Source organism: Rhinopithecus bieti, unplaced genomic scaffold (assembly GCF_001698545.2).
Source record: "Rhinopithecus bieti isolate Rb0 unplaced genomic scaffold, ASM169854v2 scaffold_41114, whole genome shotgun sequence".
Taxonomy (NCBI): Eukaryota; Metazoa; Chordata; class Mammalia; order Primates; family Cercopithecidae; genus Rhinopithecus; species Rhinopithecus bieti.
In genome coordinates, this window is record NW_016817363.1 from 1,473,568 (window position 1) to 1,497,090 (window position 23,523).

Consider the following 23,523-nt stretch of genomic DNA (forward strand, 5'->3'; position numbering starts at 1 on the left):
AAGTTTTAATTTGCTTGGAAGGTTGAGGCATTCCTATGATAACTGGGAAAAGTGAAATGCATTGAGATATCCCAGATGAATGGATGATGTTATTTTTAGTTCTGAAAGTTAGCCATTCATGGATTTTTGCCTAGAGCTCTTTTGTAACATATTGAATGCAAACGTTTGGACATTTTAGAATAAATCTTAAGTTGTCCATTCCTCCTTTCCCCAAAGGAAAAGAAGACCAGAGCAACAATGTTGGATATTTAAGTAATTGCTTCTTATTTCTGGCTTTCTTATCTGTAATTTTTAAATATCAGTTAAAATTATTGTTTATTTGTCTAATGGATTTAGAAGTTTCATTAGTGTCAACAAGTTAGTGTAATGGTATTCTTCATTTTCCAACCAATATTCATCTGAGATTTTAATGTTTGTTTAAAAAGTAGGGATGTCCTATACCTTGGTTTCCTTTAAGACATCATAAATTGCAGAGCTCTCAAACAAATCAAAAAACTATTAAGCCATAACAATAAAGATTCCTGAAAAACTTATAGTAACTCGTAATGACACCCTTCCTACCTCTAATGTACTGCATTGGAATGTCCTCTTTACTTAATTCGTAGATATCAACAATTCTGTGTATAAATGAAATAACTTAAAAATTCCCTCAGAAACATTTGAGTTCATTACAAAGCTTATTTGTGGTAAGGCTTAGTTTAAAAAATAAATCTATCTTTAGTGACATTTATGAGCTGACGTTTTAGCCATTTAGATACCAGGATTCTTTTTCTGGACATTTCATCTGTAACTCACAGTTTTAAAATGTTGTCCTCACTTGAAAAGATGAGTGTAAGATCAGGCGTCTACTGCAAATTCCTGGGAAGTAACTGATTGTTAAAGTACTATGGTGTGGTTTAAGTGTATTTTCAAAAGGATTCTATATGGGTAGACACAGTATCCTTCCATTCAGTAGCATTTGTATAGTGCTTCACAGAGGCACTGAATATTTTTAAATGAATAAATGAATGAAAATGCTGACGTGAAGCCTTGTGGATTATCTACTACAAGTAAGTCCAAGCTATTCCAGTTCAGCCATGCAGTAAAATTGGACTTGGAGGTAGGTGGGAGGGGAGAAGAGTGAGGTCGAATACAAGCTGGGCCGCTGCCTCCCTCACTTGTGCTGTGAATTTAGGCAAGTCACTTAACTTTTCAGGGCCAGGGCTGCCCCTTTTGGAAAGTGAAAGTATTGTGCTGAATGTGCTGAGTAGTCTCTGGTTTCTCTGGGCTTGAATGTCCTTCGTCTTAAGTAAGCTCTTCTATTTCTAGTGGGGAAAGGGTCAAAGTGTTCTCAGAACCTGGGGCTACTCCACATAGCCAGTTTTGGGAAATGTTCTTTTTCTCCTTAACAAAATACACAATAAAATACACTCCCAGTCCACTTTCCTTTATACTGTACTGTGAAAAGAATTTTATCAGGAAATAACCTGTAATTTAAGGAGTATTAATAGAATCAATTAGAAATACAAAAGAAAGACACACAAACACAATCCAGTGCTGTCTAGCTTCGAACCCAGTTTTAACTTAAAGTATTTTTGTTTATGGATGTCTCTGTTCAATCACTGAAGTCTGCCCTCTTCTTAGCCTGGTTCCTTTCCTTCCCTTTCCTCCCCTCTCTTCTTTAATTTCTTCATCTCCTCTCCCCTTCCCTTTCTCCCTCTCTCCTGCCTTTCCTTTCCTTTCCCTGTGTCTGTTTCTTTACTGCTATCTGGAAAAACTTCTATTAATTGTCTTTTTTCCCCCCAACTAATCTGTAAAATTTAGTTTTCCTAAATCTCTAATGATGAAGTCCAGCAGTTTCTCCAGGATGAGCTACATGCCTGTGGAGTACTTTGAGCATCTTTTTGGGGATAGTCACTTATTTGGGTACCTGGCTGTTATAAGACTGTCTTCACCTCTCTCTCCTAACTCTTGTTTTCATGATTCTCCCCTTTCTGCTCACTCCTGCTTCCCTTGAATGTCTTATACTTCTGGGTTGTTTAGGTGAGGTTTGTCTCACAATCTTGTCACCCTAGTCTAGTCTTTCTAAAAAGTCATTCTAACATAGATTCTGTGTTCAGAAGCTTAAATTCTGATTTTTTAGAAAATCAGAGTTGCAGATGCTTTAAAAAATTGAGAGAGAGAGAGAGAGAGAAAGAGGAAGGAGAGAGAAAATTGAGAGCCCTTTCTTTATCCATGTAGTTTCTTTCTTTATATCATGTAGACTCTCAGCTTCCTTCTCTTTGTGATTTCCAGCTTTTCAAGAGTTTCATCCCCCTATGCCTTATGTTCATAAAGAAAAGACAGAGCTCTAAAATTTTAGCTTTCTTGAGTCACTAGAGAGCCTTTTGTGGACGCCTGCCCCTTCTGAAACAATTGACTTGTCTACTTTCACAAAGAACAGTATTTGTATTAACAGTTGGTGTCAATACCCAAGTGCAGGTGTCCTAACATACAAGATGGTGCTTCATTCAGAAAACTCAAGATAGAGTAAAGTAAATTCTCAACATCTTGGTTCCATGCTCCATTCACAACTGTTAATTTTACAGGGTTATGCTTCCATCTCTGAGCAGAGAGCTCCTGGCAGGGACAGCTGCTCCCGTGTCTCAGATCGGGCTGTGCTCATCCCAGTAGGAGTCATCAAGAGCAGCAGGGTAGCGAGAAGGTGATAGTACATCAGAGAACTGAGTAGTGGAGGAGGGAGCAGGATGAGCCTCTCCAAAGTGCTTTTCACTTGCTCCTTTAATCTTCGTGGATGGTTAACTAAGGAAGAAGGAAAAGTTGACTTGAATTTGACTGAGAAAATTATCAAACCTGCTTTTACTCTTACATGTAGCTCATTTTCAAAAATACTTTTGTGTATCCACTGGTATGTTGATGGTCCTATGCAGCAACAGGTCTGTATGCTTGTCCAAAGAATGTCTAACAGTCCCACATCATGATTAGCAGGAGTTGGGTCAGTGGGGCAGAGCTGGTTTGACAGGTGGAAAACTTGTCCTGAGTTGTTCTGTATTAGCTTACCTCCTAAACTGGAGCAAAGGTCAAGGCCAATCCGAGATTGAGAACAGGCTCCAAACATGTTACATGATAAACACTCTTTTATTAGTGGTCTTTTGAGGGAAGGTTACTGTGCTGTTCTTTGCTGTTATTTCTGCTAGAACAGTGTTCACAAAAGTGAACAAAAGTTCAGTGCTCTAAAGTTAAAGAAATTTAAGAACGGAGACTGTCAGTAGGCATGTTGGGGCACCATGGTTTACAATAGAACTGGATAGAATTTTATGTACTTGCCTACACAATTCTTTCTATGACCATACCTGCTGTTCCTATCCTCTGATTTAATTTTCATGTGGAAAATAGTCATTTGCAGCATATATTAAGCTACAAATGTTGCCATCAAAAGGTAAAATTCTATATGCTAGTCTCTTGTCTTTAGTACTAAGATGGCTCTATTGATGATAATATGAACACATTTTAGGTTCCCAATTGCTTTGGGAATAAGGAATTGTGACTTAGTGAAATATATTGCTTTTTCAAAAGGAGAAACAGTGTTTCCCATCATTTTTTAAAATTCAGGAATAATGGTCTTTTTTAATTCAGATTTTGAAGGTTTGGTATGTTTATTATTAATGTTGGACCACACACAAGAGAAAGTTAGATGTTATTTTGTGACCAGCATTGTAAGTTGTCACATTCTGAACAAATCCCTTAAAGACCTGGAACTCATTTACATTTTACATAAAATCCTGATGGGATTTATGGTTTAAACTTTTACTACATTCTTTGTCTTGGATTTATTAATTTCCTTATCAGGCTTAAAACTTGGGGGGAAAGTAGACTTTTGCATAATATTTTTTTAAACCATAAAGTTTTATACAAAGTCCTTCTCAAAAACCCTGAAAGCCCTGTATCTTTCAGAGCTCTTTGATAAAAAGCTGGGGTGAATGTGATTCGTGTTTTGTTTTTGTTTCTGGTTTGTTTGCTTTTTGAGACAGGGTCTTACTCTGTTACCAAGGCTTAAGTGCCATGACACAACAACAGCTCACGCAGCCTCTACCTCGTAGGCTCAAGTGAGCCTCCTGCCTCAGCCTCCTGAGTAGCCAGGACCACTGGTGCATGCCACCACACCCAGCTCTGTAGAGATGGGGTCTCACTATGTTGCCAGGGATGGTCTCGAACTCCTGGGCTCAAGTTCCTCCTGCCTTCACTTCTCAAGGTGCTTGGATTACAAGTGTGAACCACTGTACCCAGCCTGTAAATGTGATTTGAGTTGTCAAAGTACATCTTAAAAAAAGGCTGGTTTAAGTTTGACGTGGAGCAACATTGAGCTGGGGAAAGGAAATACATAGACAATAATGCCAGTGGCCGGATGCGGTGGCTCACACCTGTAATTCTAGCACTTTGGGAGGCAGAGGTGGGTGGATCACCTGAGGTCAGGAGTTTGAGACCAGCTTGGCCAACATGGTGAAACCCTGTCTCTACAAAATACAAAACTTAGTCGGGTGTGGTGGCACATTCCTGTAATCCCAGCTATTTGGGAGGTCGAGGCAGGATGATTGCTTGAACCTGGGAGGTGGAGGTGGTGGTGAGCCAAGATCATGCCATTGCACTCCAGCCTGGGTGACAGACTGAGACTCTATCTCAAAAAAAAAAAAAAAAAAAAAGTTGCCAGTGATTCTGGAAGGTCCAAAGGACATTACTTTTCCCATACAATACTGTGGGAGAAAGATGAGGCTTGACTTGAACTTCCAGAGTACTGTTGAATTCTTAACTCCACAAACAGTGCCTGGCACAAAATAAATCACTTAATAAACATTTGTTGAATGCTGAGATTTAAAGGAGAAGAACATCACTGAAGCCCTCTCCTTTTTTTCCCCTCTTTTCTCCACAAAGGTTGAAAAAAATGATGAGGACCAAAAGATCGAACAAGATGGTATCAAACCAGAAGATAAAGCTCATAAGGCCGCGACCAAAATTCAGGCTAGCTTCCGTGGACACATAACGAGGAAAAAGCTCAAAGGAGAGAAGAAGGATGATGCTCAAGCTGCTGAGGCTGAAGCGAATAAGAAGGATGAAGCCCCTATTGCCGATGGGGTGGAGAAGAAGGGAGAAGGCACCGCTGCTACCGAAGCAGCCCCAGCCACTGGCTCCAAGCCTGATGAAGCCGGCAAAGCAGGAGAAACTCCTTCCGAGGAGAAGAAGGGAGAGGGTGATGCTGCCACAGAGCAGGCAGCCCCCCAGGCTCCTGCATCCTCAGAGGAGAAGGCCGGCTCAGCTGAGACAGAAAGTGCCACGAAAGCTTCCACTGATAACTCGCCGTCCTCCAAGGCCGAAGATGCCCCAGCCAAGGAGGAGCCTAAACAAGCCGATGTGCCTGCTGCTGTCACTGCTGCTGCTGCCACCACCCCTGCTGCAGAGGATGCTGCTGCCAAGGCAACAGCCCAGCCTCCAACGGAGACTGGGGAGAGCAGCCAAGCCGAAGAGAACATAGGTGAGCAACCGCGAGGGTCAGATGCAATGGGTGGATGGGGAGGGGAGTTGCTATTCGGAAGGCCAGGCCACCTGGGTCATCGAGGGAGAGGAAAAAGTCTAGAAGGTGTTTGCCAGAAATCAAGGGAAGCTGTGCTTAATTTCCCAAAGTGGCAGGACTAAGAGCTAAGGTTACATTACCAAATATCTCCATGCCTGAGAGAGGACTCAGGCAGGTCTATGTAGCAGCCAGTACTAGAAAGATCTGGCAGTTATCTTAATTGGATAGACATATGCAGTCAAACTAGATAAATCTGCTTTAAAAAAGTATTCTGTGTGCTGATAGACTTAGTTTAATAAGTAATTACTGAGGCTACATATATTTTATGGATGGGAATTAGCTAATGTGATTATTTGGCTCTGGAAAATGCCTGGTATAAATACAGCCATCCTCTTCTTGATCCAGATTATCTAGTGTGTGAATTGCTGGCAGCAAAAGTATAATCTCAGACCACCCTTCCCTATCTCACATTATGTTTCTGGGCATTCTCTCCACCATCAGTTGGTGAATAGTGTGTGTATACGTGAGTATGCTGAGAGAATGTTAATTGTAACATTAATTGGGGTCAAACATAATTGGGAAAATAAGTCTGTCGATGTTGCCAAAAACAAAAGAAAAACCCCAAATACAGAATATGTTGTGAAGTCAAACATAAATAATCATTTTATTATTGAAGACACAAGTTTCTACAATATGCATAAATAATTGAGGGTTCCTATGATTACAAAAAGGTACTGGATTCTCTTCAGTTTGGAACTGTAACTTGAAAGTTGGAGTGTTTTCACTATTACTGCTCAATTGTGCAGAATTGGAATAGAATATTCCCAGAGCAAGATAAATTCAACAGAGCTTTGTCCCTGGAGACTAGATCCTTCCCTCACCCCCAACACATCCACAGTGGTAAAGGAGGCCAACAGTTTCCATGATCTTTCTCTAGTCTAGTATGACCCATAAATACTTTCCAGCCCCAAAGATCCTCAAAGATAAAGTTTCTTCTGTGTCCATTTAAAAGATTGGGTTTACTCCTTTGGAAGCACCTTGGTTTAACCAATGATGTTTGTCATCCAACAGTCCAAATACGGACTGAACCACAGTGTGCTCCTTGGGAGAAAAACTATTCCATGGGAATAGTCTGAGAAATGTTTTGATATCTGACCATCAGATTGAGAAAGTAATGATTGGACATTTACCTTGATGTACATTTCTCCAAAATCAGATACTACAATATGGTAGGTGGTATTCTAGATATTTTAGGTCTATACTTCTTTCATCTTATCCCTAAATTTCTGTGAATAAGATGCCAGATAATATTAATTAACATTGTTATTAGCATATTCCAGCTCTGGATAAATCGTATGCTTCTTTTCATTTTGAATCTTTATTCTAACCACACAACTGTCCCAGGGGCCAGACATTGAGGTTTAGAAGATGGGAATTTTCCCTGGAAAAGGTAAGGCATGTGATAAAAGTGGGGTGTGAGTTTTAATTTACTCAGCAAAGCAAAACTTAACTACTTTTCTTTAGATTTAAGCTTTGAGCCTCAGATATAATGTCTGGAAATCACTTTGCATATAGACAAGTTATATAATGTGTCATTTTCATAAATCTTAGAAATTAATCATGCTTTTAAATACAGAACAGATCTGACATGGCACAGACCATATTTTTTAACTGGGATTTCTAAAGTTGTGAGAAACAGAGACATGATGTGATTTTAGGTATATGCTTATGATTTGGGTTGATAGAAGAAGGATTTCTTGAATCAGTAAGAAGTCTAATATATATTTTAAAAGAAATTAAGTTTTATTATTTTTCAGGTTATGATAACTCCAAATGAATTAATGAAATATTTTATGTAGTAAGTTGTCAACAAATGTCAAATAGTGAATATAAATTGATGAAATTTAAATTATAGATAATAATTTCTTCACTCATTTATATATTTCTCTTGCTTATTTGCTTATTCTGTTCATTTATTTGATTAAAAATATGTCTGGCCAGTGAAAGCAAACAGCACTCTTCTCTGCCCTAAGTGTTACAGATTCTGACTGAAAAATATCTTAATTAATCAGACTTTATCGTGTGCATTCAAAGGTGATTGAAAAAATAGGTGAAGTTCAACTTGAAGGTAATCACAAAGGGCAATTTACATTGTTTCTTAGAGTTGGGTAGATATTGTCCTCTTGGTTAGATTCAGAAATGCTGCCCGTCATTTCTTTCTGGATTGAGGTATCTATTAGCCTTGCCTGCTCTATGTGACAAGCACAAATTACCCCGCTGTGATGAATCTCATGGGATCACAGAAGGTAGAGGTGGCAAGGATATCTATCACATCATATCAGGTCCAAATTCCCAGATGTCCTGTACTGCATTTCCTCTTTCTTCCACTGTATTTCATTTTAACCTGGGTTAAAGTAGCAGTGTTTTCCATTGGGCTGTACTGTTTGGAAATGTGTGGCTACCATGGGTTACTTTAGGATTCTACAGCTGCCTGGAGGGGCATGGACAGACAATCTAAGAGGGTGCAATAGGGTAAGGGGCAAAATAGGTACAAAGAGAGAATCCAAGAAAATAATTTCTCTCAGTATCAGGCTTAAAAATTTTAGATCAGATATGATTATTACTTTAATACCTATGGAAACGTTGTGGGAATTATAAATGTTATTTATTTTACTTCTTTTACTACTTACTACCAACCTGTTTATTATGGGGGGATGTCATTTGTATTTTTGATCTTCGAAGTTGGTTGATTATTGTCATTGTTTTAAATTCTCCAAGTATGTCCCCCTCGCCCTACCTTGCCACTCTGCCCGGCTCTTTATGTACCTTGAACCAAAACATTTCAGTGCACCTCTGATAATGATTCCTTTAGAGGGAGAGGAGGATTTAAAACATCTGTGGGACACTGCCCCATTCAGCCATGAGTAGAGAACTTTCAAGCCCCCTTTAATGATTATGTCCTTGAGGTCTCCTGCTGAGCAGTGTCACTGTGCTCACTGGCTCTCAGTGAAGGAATTCTCTGTTACGTCTCCTCTTCTCCATGGTAGCCTATTGATTTTCCCCAATAGAGGACTCTACTGTGGTCATATTCAGTGATGTGGTACTACCAAGGTAACCTATCCAGAAGGCTATCAATCAGTGATATTGATTGGGTGACTGCCACAGGGTCCTTGACTGATGCTAGTTGGAAGAGGAGTTCTGAGTGACTTCAGATGTTCTGTATGTTGATCTTGGTTGCATTGTATTTTCATGGTCTCAGTACATCTTGCAAATTGATGCCATCAGTAATGATCAAGAAAAGAGGGAGGAATTTCCTTTTGCCATTCCCTGAATAGAAAAATTAACTTAGTGTCTCCCTACCTCTCTTCCTCCTCTTTTTTATCCTTCCTTCCTCCCTCCTTCCTTCCCATTCTCTCTCCTTTTATTCTATTCTTCCTTTCTTTTTCCCTTCTCTTTATATTAACTTTCTTCTGTGCTAGGTATTCGGGTCACCAAGATGAGTAAGATATGATCCTTTGGCCTCATGCAGTGGCTCATGCCTGTAATCCTAGCACTTTGGGAGACCGAGGCAGGAGGACTTGAGTCCAGGAGTTTGAAACCAGCCTGGGCAACAGAAGGAGACCCCATCTCTACGGATGATAGAAAAAATTAGCAGAGTGTGGTGGTGTGGTCCAAGCTACTCTGGAGGCTAAGGCAGGAAGATCACCAGAGCCCAGGAGATCAAGGCTGCAGTGAGCCATGATTGTGTGCCACTGCACTCCAACCTGGGTGACAGAGTGAGACCCTGTCTCGGAAAAACCAAGCCAAAACAAAACAAAAACAAGATATGGTCTTTTGACCTTAATGAATTCTTACTTGGTAGTGGGGGTAGTATGAAATTCAGGGAATGACATTGAAAACAATCATATTTATAATCTCAATTAAATTCTGCAATTGGTATGGGGTATTCTCTCTACCAATGCACTTTGGACAAAATATGAATGAAGCAGTGCTTCAGGGGCCAAGATGCAGTCTACTACTTACTATAAAAATGTTTTATAGAATGTGTGTCCTGATACTCAAATGATTAACAAAGAGAATAGAAGCAAAATTTATAATTTCTAGAATGTTAATTATTTGTAAGAAAATGAAATACCCAGCTCATATTTCTGGATTAAAAATTATTTTTGTTTCCCAGAACAATAGTTCCCCTAAGGTCCAAGGAGGTTCCATCTATTTTTCAGCTTTCCAAAAGATAGGTCCACTTCTACCAAGCTGTGTGTTAGATGTGAGATTTTCCAAGGATATTTACACTTATTTGGCAGGGTGCCTCATGAGCAGTTTTGATTTGAAATGTGGTTTCAACCACTTCCTGAATTTATACACAGCTCACAAAGAATGAAAATTTTGGTTGTGGAAGTCCATAAATGCTGTTTATAAAACATGGCACCCTGTCAGATACTCAGTGGTATACCTCTTAAATACTGTTGATTATTAAGCTTTCATGGAGCACTTTCATATTGCTAGAGTAATCATTTTTATTGGCTTTTCTTGACAACAGCCCAATGTCATTTGATAATATTTTCTTTCTATTTTATATTCCAAGAATAGGGACAAAGTAAATGAGTATTCTGGCCACACATACAGCCAGTGACAAAACAAGGGTCAAACTGATAGAACTCTAAATCCTCACCTTAACTGTAGCCCTACAGTTCTTTCTCTCTATTAAGGTGTTATGCTTTATCTCAGTTTCTTCATTTTCTTTTTTTCTTAGCTGTTGTGAGGATCTGATGCTATTGGGAAGTACCGACAAGGACCTTACTAGGGCATTCTCTGTCCTACTTGCCCTGTAATATAATGAGGGGAAAAGATCTTTGAACTGAAATAAAGAGACCAGGGTTCTAGTCTCAATATTTCTACCAACAAGATGAGAGATTTTAGGAGAGTTATTGCTTCTCTGGACCTCATTTGTGTCATCCTCGGGAAAAGGGACTACGATAGTTAGTTTTTAAGATTTTCTTTCAAGAGTTAAAATAGAAAAGTCTAATAATAGGTGGCACTTAATGAGCATTTATTAACTGCCAGGCACTGTGCTGAGTGCTATGTGGGGATTGTTCCATTTAATCATCATAACCACTCTGTGGTAGTAACGTAATAGTGTAATTTTCCCTTTCCTTTTTACAAGGAGAAATCTTAGCTTTAGAGAGACTATGGCACTTAATCATTGTTGACAGTTAGCAATGTTGAACTAGAAGCCTAACCCTGAGAGTCTGAGAGGTCACATGCTGAATGCTGACACTTATCCAAGGGATATTCTGGAAGAAGCAAAGAGAAGAGAAATGTCTAAGAACCCCAGCAATGTGTTATAATATAAGAACATCTCTCTTCTTTGGATAATTGGATACTCCAGACTCTTGTCTGGGAATTATTAGGGATAGCATTTACAGATGGGTATCTAGTAACTACCAAAATTCCTGATCATAATTCCCTCACAGCCCTATCACCCCAGAATTATTGGGGATATTAAACTAGTTCTGAGTCTTAGATTCTTATTTCAAAAACACTCCAAGTACTGTTTTATTAGACCTGAGAGAGCTATAAAGATCAGTTGAAATTGATTGTTCTTAACAGGTGTGTTACTGACTCCATCAAATACATCAGTTATTCCGGGAGGATCTGAAAATTAAAAATTGAAATTTTAATATCTTAATCAGATGAAAGTCATTTTATTTATTGTAGGCAATTGCTACCCTAAGTTTAGCTTATCAGAATTAGTGTCATTTTTATATTCTTGTTTAGGTCTACCCCCCTTTGCAAGAGCATTTCCAAAGGATCTGTTACCTTTATAACTAAAATATTAAAGAATTTAATAGAAGAGACAAATTAGAGAGCAATGATTAACTTTTTTTTTTTTTTTTTTTTTTTTTTTTTTTTTTTTTTTTTTTTTTTTGAGACAGGAGTCTCGCTCTGTTGTCCAGGCTGAGTATAGTGGCACGGATCTTCGGTCACTGTAACCTCCTGTCTCCTGGTGTTCTGGTATTCCTGCCTCAGCCTCCCTACTAGCTGGGATTACAGGCTCCTGCCACCATGCCCGGCTAATTTTTGTATTTTTAGTAGAGACGGGATTTTGCCATATTGGCCAGGCTGGTCTCTAACTCCTGACCTCAGGTGATCTGCCTGCCTAGGCCTCGCTGGGATTACAGGTGGGAGCCACTGTGCCTGGCCCTTTCATCAACTCTTTAGTTAAAAAGAGTAAGTAGAAAAAAGACGAGATGAAGGAACGTGTTACAGAGTCACAGGACTCAAATTATTGAGGCCATTCATTCATTCTTTCATAGCTTATATTAAATTGTTACTATCACCTCATAAAAGAAGCTGAAAACAGAAAGACATGTTCCTCCCCAATTTTAAAGTTGTGAAACTATATTTGGAACTAAAAATTAATATTTCTTAAAATATAGACTATTATTCAGATAGTCATACACATTCATAAAATATTTTTCATTTTTCTCTACATACATGTGCACACACACACACACACACGCAACAGTCTTGCAATGGTAGACCAGGGAGGCATCTTTGAAGTGAGGGACATATGGCTTCTTAGCCAACCATCCTCACTTTTCCATAGTCCTTTATTTTCTTAACTATTAGATAATGGGCTTAAGGGATGGGGTTGATAGTAGAGAAGTTTAGATAGAGGGGCAAAGAATCTAGGAAGAGTCAATTCTAAGAAAGTTTGTTATTAGACTAGAGACCCAGAAGACAGCAAGAATATCTCAGTAGAGGTTTGTAAACCCATCTTACACTTGAGATTGAATATAAAGAGTTGAAAATGATGTTTTCTGATATGACTGGACTCCTGATTTATAATCCTCCTAACCCTGTCTCTGGATGGAAAACTCTAGCTGTAATAGCTACAGTGGCTATAGCCTATAGACAGCCATCATTTGCTATCAGCAGTTTCACTTCCATCTTACACTTAATTCACTATCAGTGTATTTCTATATGCTTTTATTTCATTAAAGTAATTAAACAGCTTCAAGGGTTAATAAAATGCTTATGTAGAGCAATGGATACATCTGATAGACATCTGATAAGCTTTTTAAAATGTTGTCAGTAGACTGTCATTAAAACATAAAGTATTATATGGATAAGCTAATACAAGCCTCTTCCAATTCTTTTTTTTTTTTTTTAACTCTACTTTCACAGTAGTTGGATCTTTGACCATTAGTGAAATTGGCTAACAGGCCTAAGTGTCTGAATTGGGCTATCAAATGTCCTGAGAAAAGGTAGTATGGAAGATATACAAGTTAGATGTGATTACTCAGCAATCCTCACACTAATTTGTAATCTCCAAATCACAAATTAGAGGATTATGAGAATTAAAATATTTCAGGTTGATCATCTCACACCCCTCTACTTGTAAGGGAAATTGTAGTTCTTAACACATCTTCAGGGGAAGAAAGTATTCTAGGAAGGCTTTTTGCCTTTCTTTGTAAATCATACTCAACATAAATGTTCTATCCTGGTGGCACATACACGTGAAATAACTTTTGAAGGCTACCCTGTTTTATTTTGTTTTTCCAGTATGAGTTAGTAGAATCTTTTGGAATTTGGAATAGAAACAAGAAGCCATTTACCTAAAATGGTCCCTCCTTACTGGGGCATGATGAATGTGTGTGTCTCTCAGATAAAGTGGAGATGAACATTTCTGTAGCCTTGGAAAAAATGTTCTCTTCTATGGTGTGTGACAAAGTGAAGAATATAATTTAGATATGTTTAAGTACTGTATCCATGCCTGTAGTATACCCTTCTGCCAATTTCCAGGCACATATGTATACACTCACATTCAATGTGTAGGGAAAGGGCTGCCCAAGAATTTAGACTGTAGGGAAAATCTGGAAGAATGGTAAGTTCCACATTTTCTTCACCCTTCAGGCCCAAAAGAAGTAGAGAATGGCTCCAGGAACACCCCTCGTCTCTCTGAGGGTGTGTGGGAAGAGTAATGGTCCTTTCTCGGCTGGTCATGTAATCAGGGTATGTTTGTGAACCTACAGTGGGTTGGGGAGAGCTAGGAGTTGGGACTAAAGTTATCTAAAATGAAATTTATAGTGCCTAAAAATTAAAACCCTGGTTTGGGGAACGTTATCCAGGAAGAGTTCTTGGTGTAGAGGTTGCCTCAGCCGAATCTTAAAGGATAAAATACATCCAATGAAAAGGGATATCATTTATTTAAAAACTTCAGAAACCACCTTTCATTCAAATTAACACACACATATAAATAAATTGATTCAGGTCATAATTTTGCAGCAGCTTTTTAACCTTCAGTGGAAAAAGTAGCTTCATGTCTGTGTTGTTTATTATTGCATTTCCTGTTGTTTATTATTGCATTATGACAATAATTTGAATGAATAATATTATGCTGCAGAGAAAATCCTAAACTGACCCAGGAAAATGAATACAGAAGCTCACTGGAAAGTTCCGTTGTTACTCAGGCCCATGTCATCCCTGAGGTTGCCAGAATTCAAACCATTTAGGGCTTCATAGACCAGTGTGAGCGTTTTGCATTATATTCAGAAACATATTGAGAACTAGAGGAAGTCAAGGCTGCTTCCTACTGAAAGCAGGTGATTAATTTCACTCCAACCACATGAATGACCTGTGGGTGGCCCTTGCCAGTGTGTGACAGGAACACCCAGGGAAGAAATGATCTGCCAGGTTCCTTGGCTTCTTTTCCTCATCTGACACAATTAAGTAATCTTTGCAAGGTGTGTAAGAGTCTACTGAACCTGCTGTTGCTCCACTATAGGGTGAATTGTTAATGTGTTCCCAAACCAACAGTGCTGAGACACAGACCAGTAAACAGGCTTTCCCACTCCTTAGTGCAAACATAATTTGTCTACAGCCTGTGGGCTATTCAGATTACAGACCATGAGGGACATTGCCGTGGGAGGCTGAAAGGATTCTTCCCCACACAAAAACTGCAACTTAAAGTCACCCTCATGTATCTGGTAAAAAGACAGAAAGTGCCCCACTTTGTGACATTCTATTCCAGTTTAAAGGGCTAAGAAAGCACAGAGTTCAGTAATGTGGTTTCAGCATTCTCCCCACTGGTGTAATCAAATCCTTTTAGAAGGAAAACCAGTGGTGGAAGATTTTTTATTTCCTCCTTCCTCTTCTTTTGATACTGGTGGTTTAATTATAATAGATTCATAGGAGAACCTGGCCCCTATTGGAAGATATGTTAGTTTTATTTTTCTTGCCACCAAGGTGTAAACCATTCATTATGATTTTATCAGATATCTGCAGCGGCATGCTGGTAAACTGGCTCTCCAAAAAATAAAACAAAACTCTAAAAGCTTTGATTTGTAGTTTTTGCCGATTTCTATGGTATAAATACTCCCATCCTAGCTGATTTCAGGCTACCAATGTGTTATTTCCAAATAAGCAGTTAGGAAGAGGTGCTAATATCTTGCTCTCAGCAGCCAATGTTAGCTCCAGCATACCCCAAATAATTATATTTTAGCAATTTTATTAATTTTATTTTGATAATTCTAAAATACTAGAAATAGTAATTATCAACTTCCAAATAATGTATCTGTATAAAAGCATATAAACATCCATTTGTAAAACCACATAGTTATGTACATATATATGTGATCGCATGAGAAGTATTTTCAATATTCAGTCTTTTCTGTTGAGCATTGTGCATTTGTTAAAGGTTAAGGAAAAAAAGTAAAGTTTAGAATTGGTATTCTTGTATTCAATTAGAAAAACAATTGCTACTGAAGGAATTCGTACATTGTCCTCAAAATTTGATCTGAGCTGTATCTTTTTAATGCATTGAAAGGCTTTTTATCTTTTTTAAAGGAAAGTGCATAATTTATTACATTTATGAGGTTATAATAAAATGGATACTTAGGAACTTTAAACATGAGTTAAAAGTAATCATCAGATATAAAATTCTCAAATCTTGGAACCCAAAATATTAAATTTTAGAATTTTCTTAAAACCTCTTTCTCATGATTAACTTAGTTTGAAAATTATTATGTTCTTTCATGAGAAAAGAAGGAAAATTTAAAAATAGACATGTTGATGGAGGCAATAGTTCTTCTCAGCTGGTTTTTCAGAGATGATTTCAGGGTTCAGATTGATTTACAACCATTTCACATTTAATGCAGAGGAAGAGTTGACTATTTCCTTCCCTCATACTAATTTTTAGTGAGAAAGATGCTTTTAGTGTTAGGAGGAACATTGTGAAACAATGCCTTCACAGAGGTAGAATCAGATGAGTGAGTAATTGCTGAAGGCAGACATTTTCAAAATTGTTAGCCTAGGCACTATTTGCTCAAATGAGTTTAAAATATATACACTAAACCCCAAAGCAGATCTGCTTTGGTTGAGAATGATAGGGGGACGTGGAGATGACTGAAAATGCCCAGAAATCCCTTTTTTTTTTTTTTTCATCTATCCCTACCCTCTAAATGGATCATTTCTGAGCCCTGAAGTACAGTTTGAAAAATGCACATTTAAGAAATTTCTCAGCTACTTATTGTCTACATGTGGACAGAAACAAAATAGTGCCAGTCGATCTCATTTACTGTACTGTAAGCGGATCTTTACAATGAGTATGGATAACTGCACCCATATTGATGATATAGTAGATTACATGTATTACTTATAAGGTCAACAGAAAATTGATTCATATTACAGTCCTATTGTTTAGTCGCAGATAGGACTGGTCTGAGTAACTTCTAAACATGGTTTTAGGTAACTAAGCACTGTTCCATTTAATTTTAGTTCCATTGGTATTAAAACCATGCAGAATTTATTCTCGCAATGATATTTTACAAATAGTAATCCCAAAGAAAATTTATTTTCTGGAAATCTCAATCAGTGAACTTTGAGCTGTGTTGCTGGAGCTTGGAGTTCCATGGAGCAGCATCTCAGCAGTAGTTTCTGGGAATTGGGGTTGTTTTGCAGAGGCCAGGTTAACAAGGATTGGGGTCCTATCTCACAATCCCCTACACCTCTACCAAACTATTTCTTGATCTTGGTTAAACTTTGATTTTACATTTTAACTAATAATAATTAAAAATTACTGTTTTAAGCTTAAGGCCAAATTCAAAAGGTCTTCAATCTTGGCAAGATTAAAACTCAACATAATTCAAAACTCATCTTTTCAGGCAGGCACTCACTTTGTACTTAGCTTGAATTGTTTATTTTATAAACAGATACTGCTCAAATTCTAAAATTTGACTTGTAGTATAAGTCATAAACAAGTGGAATTTGAATGACTCACCCAGGGTTACTAACCAAATTATTTTATTATTTATTTATTTATTTATTTTTGAGATGGAGTCTCACTCTATCACCCAGACTGGAGTGCAGTGGCGCAATCTTAGCTCACCGCAACCTCCGCCTCCCGGGTTCAACTGATTCTCCTGCCTCAGCCTTCCGAGTAGCTGGGATTACAGGGATGTGCCACCATGCCCGGCTAATTTTTTGGATTTTTGGTAGAGACGGGGTTTCGCCATGTTGGTTTCGCCAGGTCTCAAACTCCTGGCCTCAAGTGATCCACCCTCCTCGGCCTCCCAAAGTGCTGGGATTATAGGCATAAGCCACTGCACCTGGCCCCAAATTATTAAAATTATTATATCCATGGGTGCTGGGTCTTTAACTTAAAAAAATAGGCTAATAATGCAGTAATATTTTTTAGTTCTACTCCAGTGTGCAACATAATTATATAAATAATGCATTCCTTCTGATGGGATACAACTTAAAAAATTCTATCTATACAATTTTGAAATACCCACCAAAATAAGATTCCTAGAAGGTTAAAGGCCAAAATCAGTCTCAAAAATTCTAAAAAATCTGTCGCCTTTCTTTCTCCCACTCGTTAGCCCTAGTGGATGATAGCTATTGGTGCCTCTGTTGAAGCAAGTGCCCCAAAGGGAAACATGCATGGGCAAGGGGGCCAATTCTTATTTAACTCCACGGACTGACATCCTCAATGCCTCTTCAGTGATTAACATCACAAGTGACACAACTCAACTGGGTAAAAGGGATAGGTCCCATGATGCCATGCTCACTGTAGGCTTAGGGTTTGAGGGGACTACTTGAAAAACCACTCATACAAAGCTATGAATTTATACCTGTCCATATCAAAGCCCCACATAAAACCTCCCAATGCTTGCCTGCTTTTTGCAACCTGAATACCATCTAACTTATTTCCACAGCCTAGGAGGCCTCATATGATCTCATGTGTTAGCTTTCTGATCAGATGTCCTTCTACTCTGCCCTTCTTCCCCATTCTCTACCCCTGATAGCTTTCTTAAATTCTCTTGAATGCATACAGCTTACTCCTGTCCCAGGGCCTTTGCACTCGCTTTCTCCCTTGAGCTTCCGATGGTCACCTCTTAGCCCTTGCCTCTTGGCACTCAGGTCTCCATTTGAATGTCCCTTACTCAGAGAAGACTTCCCTGATCATTTGGTCAGAACAGCACTACCCCTACCACTGCCAACAGTTATATCACATTACCCAATTTATTTTCTCCATGGCATTCTTAGTGCCTAAGATGACTGTGTTTATGTGTGTTGTCCACAGTTTCTCTCCCTCTCAGTAGACTTTTCATTTCTTGAAGGCTGTGTGGTAGCCCCAGTGCTCAGAATAGAGCACAGCACATAGAAGGCTCTCAATAGACATCCACTGATTGGCCAATAATATGGATTGCACCTATGGAGAGATTTCTTTTCATAAACAGCTTGAAAAGGAAAGAACCATTTAATTTTAAAATTTGAAGTCCCACAAGTAAAGCTAAGAGTTTTCAGGCAAGTGTCCATTTTATTGCTTGCAGTCCAGTTCTTTGGAATTTTGTACATTAGCAACTTCTTTTCCATGACCCATTTCTAAATATTTCCCAGGCACCCAGACACTCTGAGTTTGAATGAGGGTTTTTGATTCAGAAGGAAAATTGGTCAGAATGTGAAAAAGGAAGATGGGCCCTTAGGAGGAACAAGGTGGGGATGTGGATAGAAAGTCTTCATTTCCTGTAGAGAAAAGGGAGAAGAGGGAAGAGTAATGGGATAGAAAATGGAGAAAAAAAGTGGGAGGAAAAAAAGCAGAAGGGGACCAGAAATCGATCAGGAGAGGCAGAAAGAATAAGCAAGGGCAGGCCGGGCGCGGTGGCTCAAGCCTGTAATCCCAGCACTTTGGGAGGCCGAGACGGGTGGATCACAAGGTCAGGAGATCGAGACCATCCTGGCTAACACGGTGAAACCCCGTCTCTACTAAAAATACAAAAAAAAAAAAAAAAAAAAAAACTAGCCGGGCGAGGTGGCGGGCGCCTGTGGTCCTGGCTACTCGGGAGGCTGAGGCAGGAGAATGGCGTAAACCCGGGAGGCGGAGCTTGCAGTGAGCTGAGAACTGGCCACTGCACTCCAGCCTGGGCAACAGAGCGAGACTCCGTCTCAAAAAAAAAAAAAAAAAAAGAATAAGCAAGGGCAAAGTGGAGAAAGAATAGAGGGTAGAAAAGAGAAAGAAGGGGTAATAGGCGAGAAAGCAAGAGGCGTGGAAGAAACAGGACTAGAGGGGCGCTGAAGAGCAGAGGAAGGCACTGATTGAGCTGAGTACCAAGAGGTGGCCATGGTTTTCTTGTAGCTCTGTTTCTGACAAGCTCTCTGGCCATGGCCAAGGCCAATTTACCTTCCTTGCTGGTAAAAGAAGATGGTTTTACAGGATCTTCCAGCACTAGTGCTCTCTGTTCTTGGCTTCACAAACAGCAGGCCCTAAAGGGTTCCTTGGCAAATGGATTTTCTGTCTTTGAGCCGATCTAAGTGGCAGATGGGGCACAGCTCCCCTAGGAGAGACTCCCTCCACCCCCTGCCCATCATTGTCTGAGCCCTTCTGCAGCTTCAGTCCCTAGCCAGCACTGCCTCAACAAACCAAGAGACGTTGTCTCTGCTTGCTTCCAGAGAGGAAAAGAAAATGTCACGATTTTAATTGTAGGCGTATTTTGATGCGAAGTTTCAGATTACAAGGCATGTTTCAGAAACATTTTTAACTTTGAACACCTCATAGAGAAACAGTCTTGGAACTGGACAGTTCTGAGTTCAACCCCAGCTTCCTCACTGCATGGTTTCAATGATTTGTATAACCTTCAATGTCTTCATCTATAAGATGGAGATGAAAATGCTACCCTTAAACAGTTGTGGTGAGGATTTAATGAGGTAACATATTTAAAGAATCAGGTATAGAATAGGTCCTCAATTAATATCATTTTGCCTTAGTTTTTTTCTGATAATCTGAAATAATCACTTCTCATCTTCATACTCTCCTCTCCCCATATGAAGATCCTCTGGGCAAATCTTAAAATTGAAGATGGTAAAAGCATGGATAATCTGTCATCTTCTTACAGGTAGAATAGTGGAAGAAATTATTTCATCCAGCAAATAAAGAGAACAATGGTTTCTCGGTGACCCAAAGTAAAGTATTTCAAAGTATTATTTTGTATTCAAAGTAATACAAAAGACAAATGTATTATCCAATGGATACTGCAGCAATAGACAAAATTGCAACAACCATGAATTTAGCCAAATCTCTTGCTTGGAGGCCTGCAGTGCAGGAAAAATATCAGACAGGTCTTGGAATCAGACCTATCTATGTTTGAATCAAAGGTCCAGTCCCTAACCAGCTCTATGCCATTAACTCAACATCAGCTTTGTCATTGTGAAATAAAATATCTTCATTGCTGAACTTGGTGGTTGTCAGTATTAAATAGATCATGCATAAAAAGTGTCTATTATAGTATTTTATTGAACACATAGTAAGTGCCTAATAGAAAGTCATCATTGTTCCTGTTCCTTTCAGCTGAAGTTATTGGGAAACTTTTTTTTCTTTGGTACTACACCTGGTTTTATGAAGGAAATTAATGTGCAAATAGAACATGATTTATGGCCAGCAAGAGAGACACATAATGATTTGCAATCTCCTCTGGGAGTCAGAGACCATTCTATTTGGCCTACCTTGTAGCTCAGCAACATTACCAAGTTCTTACATTATCAGTAATGATTGAGCCTGGAAGTCAGCCAAGGCCACCAGGTAGTGATGTTGGGTTTAATTTGGGCTTCATGTAATTGGTCCCTCAGAAACTGCAATCTAGGGATTCAATAGAAAACATTGGGATACCTTAAGGGAAATAGCTAACACACTCTTTCCAGGTAGATACCAGCCATAACTTGTCACATCTTGGATTTCAATCCTACAGTCTTAGACCTAAAAGGAAACTTAAAAATTGCCTAAGCCTGGGAACTGGATGGGCTTCAGGAGGGTTCTTTAATCTCCTAAGATTATTTGCAAAATATTATACTGTATATGCATATGGATGATATTCTTGGCAAAATGACCTTGTCTTTCATCAGATACTCTACTGGGACCACTGCACAAAAATATTATGATCCACTATGCTCGAACAACCTCCAGGAGAAGTTGTGTGTGCCTGTGTTCTAATGAACAATGAAGCATGTTCTGGGATTCAGTTGCATGATCTGGCCATAGTCCCACAATGAGTTAACATCAGAATAGAGGAGATAAATAAACCCAGATGTCTCAAGGACTGTATTCTACTGTCATTCAATTAATTTGTACTTATTAATACATATAAATTCCACACAGGCATTGTGAGGGATGTAGGTTATAAAAGTGAATATCCGTTGTCATGAAAGTTACAGTCTGGATGGGGAGAAAAGTAAGGCTCTTAAAAGAAAACAGAAACAAAAAAGACTCAGGACCAGTACAGAACAAAATAAGTTTGTGACTGCTTGCAAACTGCAGTCTGTAGTTGTGGCAAAGGAATTCAGAAGCCACGATAGTGGGTTGGGTCTGAAGAAAAGAAGTGAGCATTATGATGAAGCACTGGTGAGGATACCAGCGGTAGTAGTTTATGCCAGTGAGGAGAGGGTAGGGCATGTTGGACCTTGAAGTGGTCAGAAGTTTTCAGTCTTGATCCAACAGCAAATAGAAGGTGGTTAAAGTTTTTACTTCACCATATTATTTTTGCTCCCAGAATGACCCTGATGTCTCTATGAAGCGTACACAAAGCACAATGCACACTTAATGAATTCAGTTCAAAGACTATTAATGTTATTTCAGCTTATTTGTTAAAGTGACTTTATGTACTTCTAGACTGAGTTTTTGGTCATATCTGAAGGACCAAAAAGTCATAATTGATGTAGGATTAACTTCAAAATAGGACCCAATCGCAATAGTTGTTCCTATTGCACTGCTATGCAGTTTGCCTGAGGTCATTTGTTTCCGGAGAGTGACGCCTGACGCCTGACGTGCCTGCCTTCCACTCAGCCGCCACAGCTGGGAACAGAATTACACTGGTGCCCTCTGCTGGGATGAAATGGGAAGCTCATCAGGAAACAATGGTGTCCTCGTCTTTTCAACGTAGAGACGGAGGTGGCGATTCCGGGTCCACCGCAGCCTCCAGGCTGGATTCATTTAGTGTTCTTTCCAGGCCTCCCTGTCAGGTGTCTTCTTTGCATCATACCTGAATTTATTAACCAAAAGGAGTAATTGGATTTTTATTGTAAGAAGGTTGTCAGCTAATTTTAAAAGTAGTCCAAGAAAATGCCGCCCCTTTCCTCCGACGGTTTGAGAGCTGGGCCCTGCTTTCAACACACATGGCGACTCATCTTGGGTGGTGGTTTGGCCGTCTTGCTACAGAACAATACATAGTAGGAGCCACGGGAGACTCTGGGGCCATTTAAAAAATCCTGTTGAATTATTATTATTTTAATGGTGAGGAAAGCACATTGATATTCATTGCTGATTTTCTTGGCTCAAATAAACAGCATTAATGCTATGGTGTTAAATTCGATTTAGAGTGTCTATTCTGGTGTGCCTTTGGTACCCTGCTCAGCTGATTTTTCTGCTAGAGGTGAAAAAACATTCAGTTGTTATTAAGAAAGGGGTTGGGGAGTGCTGAGAAGGAAACCAAAAGAGAGAAGAGTTGTGAATTCTCATGTGTGCAAATTGGTAGTGAACTTCTAAAATAAAATGGTGGGGGCTGGGGCGGGGCAGGGGAGAGGATGGATTGAGACGATCCTTTCCAACTCCTCACTTTTATTTTATTTTATTTTGTTTAGGATCAATAATATGGACATGAAGTTCTCCCTTTGGTTTCCATAACAACCTGGCTTATTGAAAGACTGCAGGCTCCACGAATCCCCAATTACCAGCCTTCCAGGGCTTATTAATGGAGCTGAGCATCCCAGGGAGGCAGGCAGCTCATTGTTGGCACGTGCCCGGTGGGCTGGCGGAGGGTGGAGGAGATGGGAAGAGGAGATGTGTGGTGAGACAGCAGCCATTTGTCCCCCTGTCACTTGCAGGGGGGCAAGGGGAGCAGTCATTCAGGAGGCTGTGAGAGCCCGGAGTGGCTGCGGTTGCTGTTACAGGCAGCTTAGAAATTGAAGCAAAGCTTGTTTTTCCAGCTCCACCCCAAAGCCATCTATCTGGAATAAATCCATATGAGTATATCACACGCCCTGTATGTTTATTGAGCTTCTATAATTAATCGGGGCTTCCTCACAAAGACAATGGTGACTCTATATTTCTAATATTAACTCAAGCCTTAATTAAAATGTGAAGCCAACCTAATGCATATTTGATAGCTTTGAATTACTCAGTCTTTGGTTTGGCTTCACTTATTAGGCCCTCACCATAGAATAATCACAATAGCAACAATAATACCGATGATGATCAAAATACAGATAACATTTACTTATCTCGTGCCAGGCTTTCTGCTAAAAGCTCGACATGGAGTTTCTTGTTTAAGCTTCACAATGATCCTGTGATGAGGGGTATCACTGCTCCTTTTTTACAAATGAGGAAACAGAAGCAAGAGAAATTAAATGACTTATCTTAGGCCACGGGGCTAGTGAGTCTATCAGAGTCTCATTTCTGCTCTCTTTATGTAATTATTTTTTATTAT

General features: G+C 39.3%; 1 protein-coding gene across 2 annotated transcripts in view; it reads left to right on the forward strand.

Annotated features, from left to right (window-relative positions):
* The window catches only part of GAP43 (growth associated protein 43), a 98,245-nt gene that overhangs the window by 49,473 nt on the left and 25,249 nt on the right, over positions 1–23,523 (forward strand). For both annotated transcript variants that reach the window (XM_017855970.1, XM_017855971.1), the window contains one exon: positions 4,909–5,506. In XM_017855970.1, the coding sequence (XP_017711459.1) occupies positions 4,909–5,506 (598 nt within the window). The remainder of the gene's footprint in view (positions 1–4,908; positions 5,507–23,523) is intronic.